General features: G+C 42.3%; 2 protein-coding genes across 4 annotated transcripts; both read right to left on the bottom strand.

Moving 5' to 3' along the window:
- Positions 1–862: 862 nt before the first annotated feature.
- LOC128265922 (uncharacterized) lies at positions 863–6,471 on the bottom strand. 3 transcript variants are annotated; one of them, XM_053002169.1, is made up of 4 exons: positions 5,079–6,471; positions 2,016–2,227; positions 1,815–1,884; positions 863–1,778 (listed from the first exon to the last, which is right to left on the bottom strand). In XM_053002169.1, exons 2-4 carry the CDS (start codon positions 2,124–2,126, stop codon positions 1,249–1,251), a joined length of 711 nt encoding a protein of 236 aa, XP_052858129.1. In that variant the 5' UTR covers positions 2,127–2,227; positions 5,079–6,471; the 3' UTR covers positions 863–1,248. The 3 variants fall into 3 exon arrangements, with proteins under 3 accessions (XP_052858129.1, XP_052858127.1, XP_052858128.1); XM_053002167.1 differs by having other exon boundaries at positions 863–1,884; XM_053002168.1 differs by lacking the exon at positions 5,079–6,471 and having other exon boundaries at positions 863–1,884; positions 2,016–2,310.
- Positions 6,472–7,009: 538 nt separating this feature from the next.
- LOC128265921 (DNA-binding protein Ewg) lies at positions 7,010–13,664 on the bottom strand. The gene is made up of 6 exons (XM_053002166.1): positions 12,624–13,664; positions 12,334–12,543; positions 11,360–11,911; positions 9,737–9,862; positions 9,532–9,667; positions 7,010–8,837 (listed from the first exon to the last, which is right to left on the bottom strand). The coding sequence occupies exons 1-6, from the start codon at positions 13,311–13,313 to the stop codon at positions 8,068–8,070; spliced, it is 2,484 nt and encodes an 827-aa protein (XP_052858126.1). The 5' UTR covers positions 13,314–13,664; the 3' UTR covers positions 7,010–8,067.
- Between the last annotated feature and the right edge of the window lie 558 nt (positions 13,665–14,222).

Here is a 14,222-nt window from a genome sequence, read left to right as displayed (position 1 = left end):
CATCTGAGAAATGGGAGAGTATCGGATATAGTGGTGGATATATTGGGAAGAGAGAAAACCAGTATAGTCAATTGGATTTATAATTAGAATCAAGGGTCCAACCAAAAGATAATTTGCACCCGCCAATAGCCATTAGTCTGATGATAAAACTATGCCAAGACTAAGTCTTAAGTAAGGTTCTGTTAAAAGTAAGCGTATTCGAACTTCGTTGAAAGAACCAATTGATTCCATTCGAGGCTCATCAGTATGTGAGAAGCAATTGGCTAGCTGAGTCGCATAAGTCTATATTGTAAAATCACGAAAATCCCCGCAATTGAAGCAGTTGCCTCAAGGAAGTCCCATATTTCCTGGGCTTTCAATAAAGGGAATCCGGTTCACAGTCCAACTAATGGATGACTACCTGGGCTAACTCGCTGCTTTACACCTTTAAGAAGAAAAAATGTCGACACAATTCATATTGCCATTGAAAGTCTTTGTTAAGGATTTCTTGTTGCAGATAAATTTGGGTTAACACATACAACACCTAACTAACAAACAAAACAAAGCCTTAAAACTAACAACTTTTTTAGTTGAGAAAGGAATTTTTGTTGTTAAAATTAAGAAATTTATTTGGGATGGCAGCCTCCTCTCCCTAGTCAGAAATAGACAGCCACAACTTTTTTTAATCCAAAAAGGATTTTTAATTGATGTAATCTTTACATAACTCGGCGATTACTTACCGGAACAAAAGTTCCAGGTTCAATAGAAAACTTTCTTTGGACAGCTATGCATTTTGTAGGATACTCTTGGGCTATCCTACTAAATTCATAGCTACCCAAAGATTCAGTGAATAAGCTTTTAGCAACTTTAAGCTCTTTTTTTATTTCATTCAAGTGTTACATATTTTTTCTGTTACAAGATTTTTTTTTTAAAACAAGAAAAGGTTTAAAATATTTGTGATACAATACAAACTTTTAAATATTGAAAGCATAACAAGAAAAGTCATAATTTTTAACAAATATTTTGAATTTCTGAATTTGGCTGTATACAAAACAATAATTTAAAAAGTTACAGATTAAGGGTACATTTATTTAATATTTAATTTGTGCATTTCAAGCAAAGGCCATTTTCTATAAAGCCTCATGCCTAATTTAGTAACAGTTGTCTGGGGCATAGTAACAAAAAAACAAAGCTTCTTGGATATGTACAGTATTTACAAGAGTGGGGGTGGATTGCTTCGATGGCTTCCTAGGATTTTAGGCATATATTCTATGCCCATCCTCCAGCGGGCTGCCAACCGCCGCCGCCGCCTCCTCCTGAAGACCAACCGCCACCACCGCCGCCACCGCCGCCCCCGTGGCCACCGCCTCCTCCTCCAGAGCTCAGCTTGATAATCTTGATGACCTTGGAGCCACCACCGCCGCCGCCACCGTGTCCGCCGCCGCCTCCTCCTGAAGACCAACCGCCTCCGCCGCCACCACCTCCTCCTGAAGACCAACCGCCGCCGCCGCCGCCGCCGCCGCCGCCTCCGGATCCCAGGCTTATGATCTTAATGAGCTTCACATCGCCGCCGCCTCCTCCGTCGCCGCCTCCCGAAGACCAACCGCCGCCTCCGCCTCCCGAAGACCAGCCGCCGCCTCCTCCGCCGCCGCCTCCTGAAGACCAGCCACCGCCGCCACCTCCTCCGCCGCTCTCCGTGATCACTTTAATGATCTGTACATCGCCCCCTCCTCCCCCATGGCCGCCCCCGCCTCCTCCTCCAGAGGACCAGCCTCCTCCTCCTCCTCCAGAGGACCAGCCTCCTCCGCCGCCTCCTCCTCCTCCAGAGGACCAACCGCCGCCTCCCGGAGGCTTAGGTTTTCCAGTCACACTGGCCACTCCAATAAGCAGAAGACACACAAAGGCCTGAAACGTAGAACAAAAAAAAAAACAATAACACTCAATGAGAATCACTTGAAAAAAAATTGTGAGAACACGGTGCGTATGCGCAATATGCGCAATTATGATAAATAATTCTGTAGTTATCCTGGCCGTACTTTCATCGCTTGGAACGCTTCGTTTGGGTTAACTAGTGGGTTAAGTGCGAATCCACAACTGACATGACCACCGATGGCAGCCGCAGTTTTTATACCAACCACCGGCAACATAACATTAACCGGAAAAGCTTGGCTCTGGCAGAAAGCAAAAGGAAAAACTATTTTCCACGCTCACCGTGCGGTCGGCAGATGTTGGAGGTGCTGCTGAGGCACTGCAAGAAAAAAAGGAATATGTCGTGGGCTACATTTAATGTTAAGTTTTCGTTTAAATCCATGCTGAACTCTGAAAAACATATTTTCCAATTTAATGGATATTTTAAGTTGAACGATTTTAATTCACTGATGTTTTCTATCTCTATGTTAGAAATTAGAATAAGATTTCGTTTTAATTAAAGAAAGAAATTTGTTCTTATATTTAAATAAATATGTAATATTTACTAGGAGACTTTTTTATCATAAGGTAAATTAACGGTATTTCAAAAATAGTATATATATTTATATAAAATAAGATTTCGTTTTGTGTAAATAAATATGTTTTATTTACGAAGAGACTTTTTATATCATAAGGTATATTTTCGGTATTTCAAAACCATTTTTCAGTCCCTTCGTTTTTGTTTTTAACCATAAAAATAAGGGTTTAATATGATTTTAAAATCTAAGGACACAAAATCATGAATTGTTCATTATAAAAATAAATTCAAATTGAATTAATAGTACCTATTTTCTCTCTCTGTAGCTGGCTCACCAGCCACCACATTGGCGCAATGTGGGCCAAATGCTGCCGCATCATCGTCGCGAAGTCGCCATTAGTCAGGGAGGAGGATTCAGGGAATGGGCCTTAGTTTCGGGCTGTTGGCCTGTTAGGATGGGGTTGGGGGTGGCAGTAGACAGTAGACAGTATACAGTAGACATTAAGACAGCAGGCGAAAGCAGCAGACAACTCATAACTGCGACTGCATTCGATTGTCGCATCTGAAACAGTTTGCAACCGGCCCAAGATTTGTTTGTATTGCTATACAAGCGCATCTCCCGGCAGACAAGTTGCTGCTGCTGCTGCTGCTGCTGCTGCACCTTTCCCATTGCATAATCCGCAGCAGCAACTGCAACTGCAGTAGAAGCATCGCCGGTCACAACAGCAACATCAGGCCAACTTGCAACTTGCGGCGTTGTTCACTTGATGCCATTATTTGATTTGCATCTGGGGGATATCGTTGGCAATTTGGCCCCAAAACGATGACAAAGCCCGACGATCAAAATGGCCAGTCGATCAATCATTTTGGGCGTGACGACGGCGCATTCGATGCAGCCAAATCGCCGCAAAAAAAAATATATATTCCAAAAAATAACCAAAAAGTGGGCAGACAAATTGGCCAAAAACCACGATTTGTCATGGTGCAACTGAGATGGTTGATCAGGGAAGGGAAAATGCATTATGTTAATTTTTCAGGTTGATCCGAGAAAAAACATCTACCGACTGTATCGTCGAAAAATGCTGGCACTTGGCCAATGTAAAACTACTTAAACATCATTGGCCCATCCTTTAAAAAATGATACTCCTAAACAACAATGTATATTTATTTTTAATACACACTACGGACATAAAAGGTAAGTCATAATTCAGCTGTTTAATTGCCCAGAGACAAGGGTGTTTAAAGTGGTAAAGCCTATTTAGCACAGGTACGAAATTTCAATTTAAAAACCATCACCGTAAATTTGATATTTTTAAAGACATTTTGAACATTTTCAATAGTTTTCAAAATATGCTGAAAATGGGGAGGAAGGTAAAATAGTTAATTAAATTTTTTTAAATCAATAACACCAATTAAAACAACATATTTTACGAACGTCTGGCATGCAATTCAAACAACAAGCGAATGACTTTCCTAACACACTAAATATAAATTGATTCGGTGACACAACTTTTTTTTAACTTTCCGCCATAAAAAGCATTTGCATATATGAGTTTTTTCAACTCCCATGAAATGCAATTAACATGCAAAAATACGCCTTTTTCTTTCGTCAAGAAGCCCTGCAAATGGTGGGCGGTTTACGCGCCATTTTCGGGGGCGTGGCCACAATTCACTAATTGCAGATGGTTCCCAAACGAAAGTGCAATTTGAGCGGTATAATAAATCCCGCATCAGCATGTCTTACACAATACGCCAAATACGTATAGAAAATGGGTGGAAGGTGATGGTTACGGTGACACATGGAGAAGGGTGAAAAAGGGGGGAAAAGGTGGGAAGAAGGCGGCTTAAACAAAGTAAACTAACTGGCGTCAATTGCGACGACCCAGACGCGAATTTCCAACGCAAGTTGCAAGTTGCACATTGCTGCTGTCGCCGTCAGTTGCTGTTGCAAATCCCAAGTGCCGAGTTGCAAGTTGCCGGCCGAAGACGCAACATCGCATCCCAAAAAGCACTGAAGGTGAGCCAAAGGGGACGGATTTTGATCCCAGATCGTTGGACGTGTCCAACTCTTAAGCAGCAGACAACAGATGATTCGGTTGCGAGGCGTTTAAGATGGGATCAACGTCAATGGCACGACACACACTGCCATTATGAACAGGTTTACTTAAATAAAAGGTATAAATTCAAGAGTGTTTTGGTTTTAGTTTTTCGACCAAATCTATTTTAAAAAGCTAAACATATTTTTTTAAAAAATAATATTAATTAATTATTCTTGGCGGTGCTTAACTTTACATAGCAATATTACACAATTTCTTAAAACCAAAGAAAAGGTATAAATTCAAGAGTTTTTTATGGTTTTAGTTTTCGACAAAATCTGTCTGAAACATCTATAAATTTTTTCGAAAATAAACTCCCGAAAAGATTCTAGGCGCTGCTATATTTTACATAAAAATGTTTTAAAATTTGCACAGCAGAAAAAAAAATATAGTGTCCATATTTTCAGTGCAGGTCGAATGGTTATTTGTTAGCTTAAAACTATGAGCTTAATTTCAACTTATTAAATTGAATTTAATAAGGTAGTATAATTTTAATAACCCATACATTTTATAAAAATAAAACAATTTAACAACCAATAAATAAAAACGGTATTTACCTGCTAAATTAAGTGAATATAGAGCTGTTTTTGTCATCTGTGAAGTTCAGGCCCAGAGCAACTTGTAGCAACCAGCAACATGCAACGAGGAAGCGTAGCACCTCGACCTATTACAGATCCCCAGATGCGATGCAGTTCCAATGGTGGCCGTATTTGGGTCTTTCCCAGCCAGCCGCATGCATCCCTCCTTGAAAACCTGGCCACCCAGTTGCAGTAGTGTAGTGGAGCAGCGGGTCAACGTTCCGCGGGCTTCGTTTAAATTACAATGCAGCGCAGGCGAAACAAACGTGTTTGCTGCCTCTATGAACTTATGATACTTTCGGTGTGTGCCCACATTTTGGCATGTAATTTTCGTATCGAAGCTGGGTTTTTGGCCAGCAGCGAGACAAAAGCGAGACACTCAGCGGATCAGGCCAAGAGTAGTGCTGTTTGGCGGGCAACCTTCCAGTGGTTTCCGGATTGTTGCGTCACCAGCGGGTTTCCTGCTTCGATGGGTCGGCCAAATAAATCATTGAATCGAGAGCCGCACATCCTGCCCAGCAGCAGCACTTATGAAACACCGATCGCATCTTCATCCTTTCTCCATTGAATATCAGAGGTCCCACAGAGTCAGACTTGTCGTACACTTTATGGGTTTATTCGATAGTTATTATGCATAGGTTTCGTTATCTTTAGTAATTAGGTAATTTAATTAAGTTTAAAGTGATGCTCTTTGTTTACATTGCATGGGCTTCTTCGTCAGTTGTCCTAAATTGTATAATTAATTTGTAATCTCTGCTCTCTCGTTTCGTTAAATATTCAATTGGTTAATTATTGCAAACGTTACACGAGTATATATACCATATATATATATATATATAGAGAGAGAGAGAGTTGTACGTACAAGTAACGCTTATAATGCTTAGACATATGCATATGTATGTTACGATATTATAGCTATGAGTATCCAGCCCAGAATTGAACTATTTATAGAGCCAAAAAAAAAAATGAAGGAACAGCACTCAAAAAAAAAGGAAGTGTGGTCGTTCGGGCTAATGATAGGGTTTTGGTTTTACGATTACGAGTAATTAAAGATAATTTTCTATGCGAAGACTAGACTGATTGATCGCTTTATACAGAGCACGCTCTCTTGACTAGACATGCGACGACTAGATGGTTTCATGGTTCATGGTTCATGGTTCATGGTTCATGGTTCATGGTTCATGGTTGGGGTTCCCGATTTGCTCCTCCCTTTGTTAGCAACACCTTTCAGGTACTTGGAACCCCTTAGCTTTTAGGGAATTGGGGTTGTCTTCTCAGCCAGGAGAGCTGCGATTCCCAGGTGATTCGGATACGAATACGCATACGGCACGTCACTCGCTCAATCCGGGCGAGATCATGCCGTCTATGGGCTCCAGCTATTGCTCCATTATGATCGTATCCTCCGACTTCACGTTGCCGGAATTGATGGCCTCCATGGCCTTGCTCAGCAGGGTGGCGTCCTTCAGGCTGACCACCTGCACCAGCTGCGGCTCCTGGCCAGGACCGCCCTGGATCATCATCTGGTGCATGCCGGGCGACATGGTGATCGTCTCCAGTTGGTCGCCATTCTCCACCTAATGGGCACAAGAGAAGTTGTGCAAAATTAGTAAAATATTCACAAGTATGGGCTTTTAAAATCGGTGGGCTCCTTCAATATTCTTCAGTCTCTATCTGGCGAAAAAAAAGAATTTGAATAAAGAAAGCATACAAAATATATAAAAACCAATTTGTAATAGTAACAAAAATACTTACACCAATTCAACGATAAATCAGGCCTAATTAACAATAAATAAAAAATAATCATAATATTTACAATAATTTGCTGGCTTTATTTAGCATTTCAGCTTACACAATATATACTAGTAAAATAATTAAAAGTCAAATTATAATAAAATCACAACAACAAAAGATTTATTCAATAAAATTTGTTGGCTTCTCATTCGCTCCTTTTTTTTTGCACTTCACTCTTAGTTTGTTTAAACATAAAATTTTCTCTAAAACAATTGAAATAATAGCGATATATAAAAAATAAAACATGTAAACACAATAATAATGATAATAGTAATAGTAATAGTAATAGTCATAATGATTTCAATAAAACACAATAGCAAATAGCAATAATAATGATAATAGTTATAGATCAACATAAAATTAATTTTGCACGCACTTTTTGAGGTGAATATATCGAATATCCCCTCCTATATACGGATATTATATATAGCACACATTTTAACTCCCGACTTCTAAAGCTAATTAGCTCCGATGGCAAACTCGTTCCCCTGCTTTTGGGCATTTTCAATGCGAATTGACTACGTTTCAGGGACTCGATTGGTGGGTCATAAGGTCAAAAGGTGAAAAGGTCAAGAGGTCAAATAAGGTGAACGTCTAACATCTACGCTGGCTGATCCCTGTGTTTGCTTTACTACTTACTGGCTAAAACTAACCAAATTGTACAACTTAAATTGGTTAATATTTGGTTTGTGTTGCGCTCTAAGCAAGATTATGTGCACGATAACATATACCTATGTACTCTCCACTACTTAACTACTAAACAAATGGCTATAACTAGAAAATGTTTAAATGATTTGTAGCTCTGTTTAACTAGGAACAATTTTAGTTGTAGTTTTTGATTTTTAGTTTTGATTTTGGTTTTTGGTTTCAATTATCAACAAATTTTTTGGTTTCTTCTCTTCTCGGACCTAAATTCAATTCGTATAGTTAGTATATCTGAGGTTTACCCCTTGGTTCTACTAATTCATTTGGGTTTTTTTTTGTTTTCCTTTTTTTTTTTTTTTGGCATTCATCTAAGTTTAAATGGCAAGTGCATTCGTGCGTTTCCCTCACATATATATTCATATATTGTCTCATTTTTTGTTTACTTTCTGTTTTGTGTTTTGTGCAAAGCCGCATTTGACTAGATTCGAGATGGGCTGGATTATTTGGGATGGAGGATGGGGAATGGAGGAGCCTACTCCAGGTGCTCCAGCTTGATGGCCGGCAGTTGGAGCTGCACACTGGTCAAACTGGCGCTATCCACGCAGCGAATGGAGGCGGAGGAGTTGCCCGAGGAGCAGCCGCTCTCATCGCTGGCTTTCAAATGGGAGGACCTGTTTTTCAGCGAGGCATTCGGTTTCCTTCGCTTTTGAAGCAGCACATCAGCAGCAGCTACTCCTCCTGCTCCTCCACCACCGCCCCTCCTGGTGGACCTCGTGCTGGCCACCTGCGGAAGACTAGGCGTGGCCAGCACTATGGGCATGGGCATCTTTATGCTATTGTTATTGGTATTGTTATTGGTATTGTTATTGTTATTCGCCAGGCTGCTGTTATTGTTGTTGTGCAGCTGGCCAAAGCCACTGGCGGAGCTGCTACTGGTGGCGCTGCTACTGGTGGTGGCAGTGGCTGTGGCCAGGTAGTACCGCCCACCCGGGGCGACCTGTTGACCCACCACCGCACCACTGCGACGGCCCAAGACCGCCGCCGATCCCGCCGAGATCAGTGAATAGCACTGAACGCCACCGCCACTTGCCGCCAATGCGGATGAGGCCGAGCAACTGGCGGCGGCGGCGGCGGCGGCGGAGGCGGTGGATTGGCTGCTGCGATTGGCACTCGTATCTACCTGCATGGGCGCCAGGCACACCGTTCCATCGCTGTTCGTCTGGATCTGCTGCATGTTGGCCATCACGGATTGGTACATGGAGACGGGCACCGAGATCACATTGCTCACCGAAACGGGGTAGCCTGGAAAAGCAAAAGGAAAGCGTTAGGCGCATATAAATAAATACTGTTTTACTTATATAAAGTATTCGTAAAATTAACGCTGTAAGAATTTTTGTCTTTATTTATATAAAACCTTTGTTAATAAATATATGGAATTTAAGCGGTAAGCACAAGCTATTGCTTTTTATATTCCTCAAACTATTTTTGCCTTTGCCTTGTCGGACAATAGTAAATCTTTTACTAATCAATAACTTACTTTCATAATCAATAACTAATTAGATCACTTTTTGAATGTTTAAATCTTGTGACTCAAAACCTATTTAGAATTGGCATATTAATTAACATAACTTATTTGTAAATGCTAGGTACTCTTTATAAAAAGATTATTCAATCATTATTTCAGTGTGAGAATTTTTTTCGCTTACAAATAATTATTACTCTCTGTTAAATATAAAAAATAAAAATAAAACATGATCATTAAATAAATGGGAATCATTTTGAATTTGAGATGTTGATGATTTTTTAGTATGAAAAATAATCAAACAGAAAAAAGAATGATTATCTTAGGTCTCTGAAAAGAAAAAGGTTTTTTTCTTATTTCTGAAATTATTTACGCCATTAACTTGTCAGAACATCGATATTTTACAGTGTTTTAGCAATCAATAACTAATTTTCGTAGTTGATAAATCGTAGAATATGCAGGGTTAATAACTACCTTGACCATCCTCGGTGGTGATATATATTTGGCCATCCTGCGTCTCGGTCAGGTCCACGGTCATGTTTTCATGGCCATTGACATCGGTGAGACTCTGCACCGTCTGAATGGTGGCTCCGCCCTCGCCTTGGTGGAGCTAATAAATATAAATATATAAAATGTGATCAAAAGTCGCCCAAGAACGAACAGCATTGGATGGACTCACCGTGGCAACTCCTTGGACCTGGGCAGTGGTTCCATCCGGCAGTGTGATGATGGGGTTATTGGGATCCACCTGGATCAGCGACACGGTGCCATCGGCATTTTGGGAGAGCACCGTTTGCGTGGTGTACTGTATGCAAGGAGAAAGGCAAATTAGTAACGAAATAACTGAAGGGAAGATTGAATATCTAAAGCATAATTAAGCACAGTAATGAAAATAAAATGAAACACTACGAAAATGCAAAACAAGCAGGCAATAGTAAATACTGCATTAAATAAAGGCAAAAAGAAATTATTCTCTTTTTTTTTTTGGGTTTGTGGAATGGCTTAAATAGTATTTACATGTGGGGACGATTGTGCGATTTTTCGGTTTGTGGTGGATGCAAATAATGATGAAAATAACCAATAACTCGATAACAACCAGCTGCAAAAGAAAGACAAACAAACACAAAAAAAAATCATATCAAATCAGGTTAAATCAAAAGGATAGTCGGATCAATGGGAGTAACAACATCAAGGTTTAACGACAAGCAACAGCAACAACAACGGAAGATTGAGCCAAACAAAATTTGTGGAACATAAAAATTGTGGGAAAGTGGATCAAGACATGTAAACTATGCACAGAGTTTCCTAAAATATATTCAAATATTTTTTTTTTGACTAATTCATGGTTCAGTTCGTGAACAGAGGAATCCATAAATATACTTTAAGTACTTAGAAATTCGTTATACTTTAGGAATTATTGTCTGTCTTGAAATCTCTCTTTAAATTTGTATTCTTCAGATGATTTAAAATGTGATTACTCATAGAAAAGAGTGTTTTTAGAGCACTACATAGATTGTCAATCTTATACATTGTTATCAGCATAGCAACTATTCAATTAATGGCATCTAAGCTACGAATATTTTGTTTGTTGATTAAAATTCATATTGAGTAGGCATGTTAAAACCTCTTTTTATACAGATTTTCAACTTTTCATCTTTAAATCTATAAATATACTTTAAATTTTATATATCTATAAATGATATTTTCTTTTATTAATTATTATTTTTATACTATTCAATTAATGCCAAATAAGTTCGGCATGTTTTGTTTGCTGATTAAAATTTAAATGAAATATACATGTTAAACCTATTTAGTCTTCCTATTTTCATACTACTCCTAGTTCATAAGTTAAATCTATAAATCTATTAGAATTCCTGCTATCCTTGTACTTTGCCATCTAAGCTGATTTAAATACATATTGAATTGTAAAACCTATTGAGTCTTTTTATCAATCTATAAATCTTTTAGAACTGCTGCTAACCTAAGCTCAGAATGTTTTGCTGGCTGATTAAAATTCAAATTAAGTATTCATATAAAACGTATTTCAATTTCATATTTTCATAACTGAAATCTATCCGTCTATAAGAATTCCTGCTAATCCCAATATGATCCTCTCCAAACTAAATATACATGCTTTAAAGGCTTTAATCTCGAGTGTCCCTCTTGTCATATCATGTGCTGGCTGATCAGCATGAATAGAGTGCATAGTTTGGCACATCCCGACCCCCGATCCCGGCTCGATTAGTGGGCACAACGGCAAGTCGGGGGGCAATGGCAATTCATCATCCGGATTAGTACGAACATCAACGTCGCTGAGCGTAATGGGCTCGATGCAGACTTGGGCATTGGCGATCTGCTGGGCGGTGACCGTTTGGCTGCCACTCGACTGGTGCTGCTGGTGCTGGTGATGCTGCTGCTGTTGCTGCTGCTGTTGCTGCTGTTGCTGCTGCTGCTGCTGCTGATGGTGGGCCTGGGCGGCACTCACGGCGGCTGCAGTGGTGGGCACTGCAGTGGCCGTCGCCGTGCCACTGGCCGTGGTCAGCTGGATCGTCTGCGGCTGACCGCCGGCCACCGGCTGGATATGCACCGTGCTGGGCAAGTGCGTCTGGTGGTGCTGTTGCTGCTGCTGCTGCTGGTGGCTTTGCTGCTGCTGCTGCTGGTGGTGCTGCTGCTGCTGGGCAGGCGCCTGACAGATCTCGATCTTCGTGGAGGCGGGCAGCGTGGCCGTGGTGGTCACATGCTGGTTATTGGTGCTCTGGATGATCGTCGGGGCTGGCGTGTTGCTCTGGGCCGTGTGGGTTGTGATCACGGTGCCAGCACTGTTGATCTTCACCACATTCACCTGCTGCGGTTGCTGTGAGACGGTGATTCGTTGTGGATTGCATTGGAGTGGATTGAATTGGATTGGATTGTTCGATGGATTAGTATGTGGTCGTGATATAGGTATGCTCTTCCAAGTGCCAGGGGATGCGGATTAGTAATGGGTGTGAGTTAACCCGGTTAGGAATGGCAGGCAAGCTAGTTGGTATGATAAGGTCGAAAGGGTCCGACCATCGGGATAATCGGTACTCGATATATATATATATATATGTATATCAATCGATTTCATATAAGGCAACTCTTTTTTCGGTAATTATAGAGCAGATGACTGATCACACCTCACCCCATGAGTACCAGGAGTACCATAAGTACCATGAGTACCATAAGTACCATGAGTACCATAAGTAGCATGAGTACCATAAGTAGCCCTGCATCCAGAACCAATGCTATACTCACATTGCTGTTGCCCGTTGGCGGCGTCATGGTCGTAACTGTATGGATGGTGGGAGGATTCGATAGCTCCATGTCCTCGTCCTCGTCGCCCGACTGCGAAATCAAGGCGTTGACCTTGTCCTCGTCGTCGGCAAAGGTGGGCAGCAGGTCCTCCCTGCCATGGTACTTGTAGCAGTTGATCACGATCTTGCGCAGCGCATGCGTCCAGCTGATCTGCAATGGGGAAGCGGAGCACCGGTTAGCACAGTCCAATGGAGACGGGGGGCGGCTGTTGGAACACCCACCCCACCCACCTTCTGCTTGTCGTCCTCGGAGCGGGCATCCATGCGCACATTGGCCCAGGGCAGCTCCTTGGGCCACCAGGGCGGTCGGGTCGATTCCCTGCCCCAGCCGGGCTTCCCCCGGCCGGTCGAGTACTTCAACATCAGCGGGATGAAGGCGCGCAACTGGGCCTGGGTCATCTTCTCCACGGGCGTGGGTATGCCATCGATGACCAGGCCGGGCAGCTCGAACAGCGAGGGATCGTCCTGCGGCGGCGGTGGCGCCTGCTGGGCCAGTGCATTGTCCAGTTCGTCCATCACGATGTTCTTCAGGTTGCGCAGCACATCCTCCAGCGGCTTCGCCCCGAACACCTTGTAGCTGGTATTCGGTTTGCCCGGCGTGGCCACCAGCACCACCGCCTGTTTGCCCACCCTGCCCGTAAACTCATAGATGATGCCCCTCAGTTTGCGTAGCAAGCGATTCTGTTGCCGCTTTCGCACCGACGGGTTCGTTTCGAAGCAGTGCGGTCGCTTGCGCTTCTTGGAACTGGCAATGGCTGCCGCTGCGGCCACGCCCACTGGTCCGGCGGCCGCCAACTGGTGGGCCACATCATCGTTGACGGGCATGGAGCCCAGGTCGCCCTCGTACAGGCTGCCATCGCTGCTGATCAGATCCTCGTCGTCGTCGTCGGAGCCCAGGCTCTGGATGTCCTCATCGAGCATTTCGATTTTGTAGGTGGTTCCGTTGCTCTGCGAACTGTTGCCGGCACTCTGCAACTGGCCGCCACCGCCACCGCCGCCCGTCGTTGTGATGGTGGTCACATTGAGACCGCCGCCCGCACCGCTGCCCCCCACACCATTTCCTCCGCCATTCCCTCCCCCGTTAGAGGAGTTGCTGCCCGAGGAGGTGGTGGTGGTGGTCACCACCACATTGCCAGCCGAACCCCGCTGGCTGCCCGCCGGCGCCACGACCAACCGATAGCTTGTGGTGGCCAGTTTGGCGGTGCGGATCCCTGAACCTCCCTGATCCTCCCTGATCCCTGCTCCTGATCCTCTCCTCTCCTCTCCACTCCACTCCTCTCCTCAGACCTTCTTCACTGGCTTCCCGAAGGTCTTATTCGCATGCGCAGTGTGATAAGAGCTGTTTGGAAGAAAGCGAGAGAGAAAATGAGTGGAATGTCTGAAATTAGTTCTCAGGTTTTTGATAACAAACTAATTTAAACAAGTCGCCCGCCGAGCGAGAAAAATATTAGCAAGTTTAGAGACCTAGAATTACCTAGTACCCAGACTTTATATTATATTATATTTTATACATAAAATATATTATAGAGAAAAAAAAACGTTTGGAGACCTAAAGGTAACCAGTACCCAGAATTTACAAGCTCACAAAGAAATATTAAAAATAGTTTCTTCTAATACATTATATATAAACAAATATGGTAAACAAATATAGGAAAATTTGTTATTTGCAAAAATAAAAATGTATTGATTTATATACACGTTTTTAAACGTTTCTCTTATTCAAATATCTCTAAATCTAAGTCGAATTTATTTTTGTTGGCCATGCAGTTTTGTTTTTCCTATTATTTAAACGAAAGTTTGGGTGATATGCCCCAATAATACAACAAATGC

Source organism: Drosophila gunungcola, unplaced genomic scaffold (genome assembly GCF_025200985.1).
Source record: "Drosophila gunungcola strain Sukarami unplaced genomic scaffold, Dgunungcola_SK_2 000178F, whole genome shotgun sequence".
Taxonomy (NCBI): domain Eukaryota; kingdom Metazoa; phylum Arthropoda; class Insecta; order Diptera; family Drosophilidae; genus Drosophila; species Drosophila gunungcola.
The sequence above is the reverse complement of the archived record's forward strand: the minus strand, read 5'-3'. Positions and strand labels throughout refer to the sequence as shown.

What these genes read in the sequence shown, in the direction of transcription:
- LOC128265921 (XM_053002166.1), bottom strand. Translation starts at nt 13,313, where the DNA reads ATGCTCGATGAGGACATCCAGAGCCTGGGCTCCGACGACGACGACGAG. An exon ending in AGGTCCAAGGAGTTGCCACG is followed by an intron (nt 9,668 to 9,736) that starts GTGAGTCCATCC and finishes TATATTTATTAG; the next exon opens with CTCCACCAAGGCGAGGGCGG. An exon ending in CACCACCGAGGATGGTCAAG is followed by an intron (nt 8,838 to 9,531) that starts GTAGTTATTAAC and finishes TTGCTTTTCCAG; the next exon opens with GCTACCCCGTTTCGGTGAGC.
- LOC128265922 (XM_053002167.1), bottom strand. Translation starts at nt 2,126, where the DNA reads ATGTTGCCGGTGGTTGGTATAAAAACTGCGGCTGCCATCGGTGGTCAT. An exon ending in AAGCGTTCCAAGCGATGAAA is followed by an intron (nt 1,885 to 2,015) that starts GTACGGCCAGGA and finishes TCTACGTTTCAG; the next exon opens with GCCTTTGTGTGTCTTCTGCT.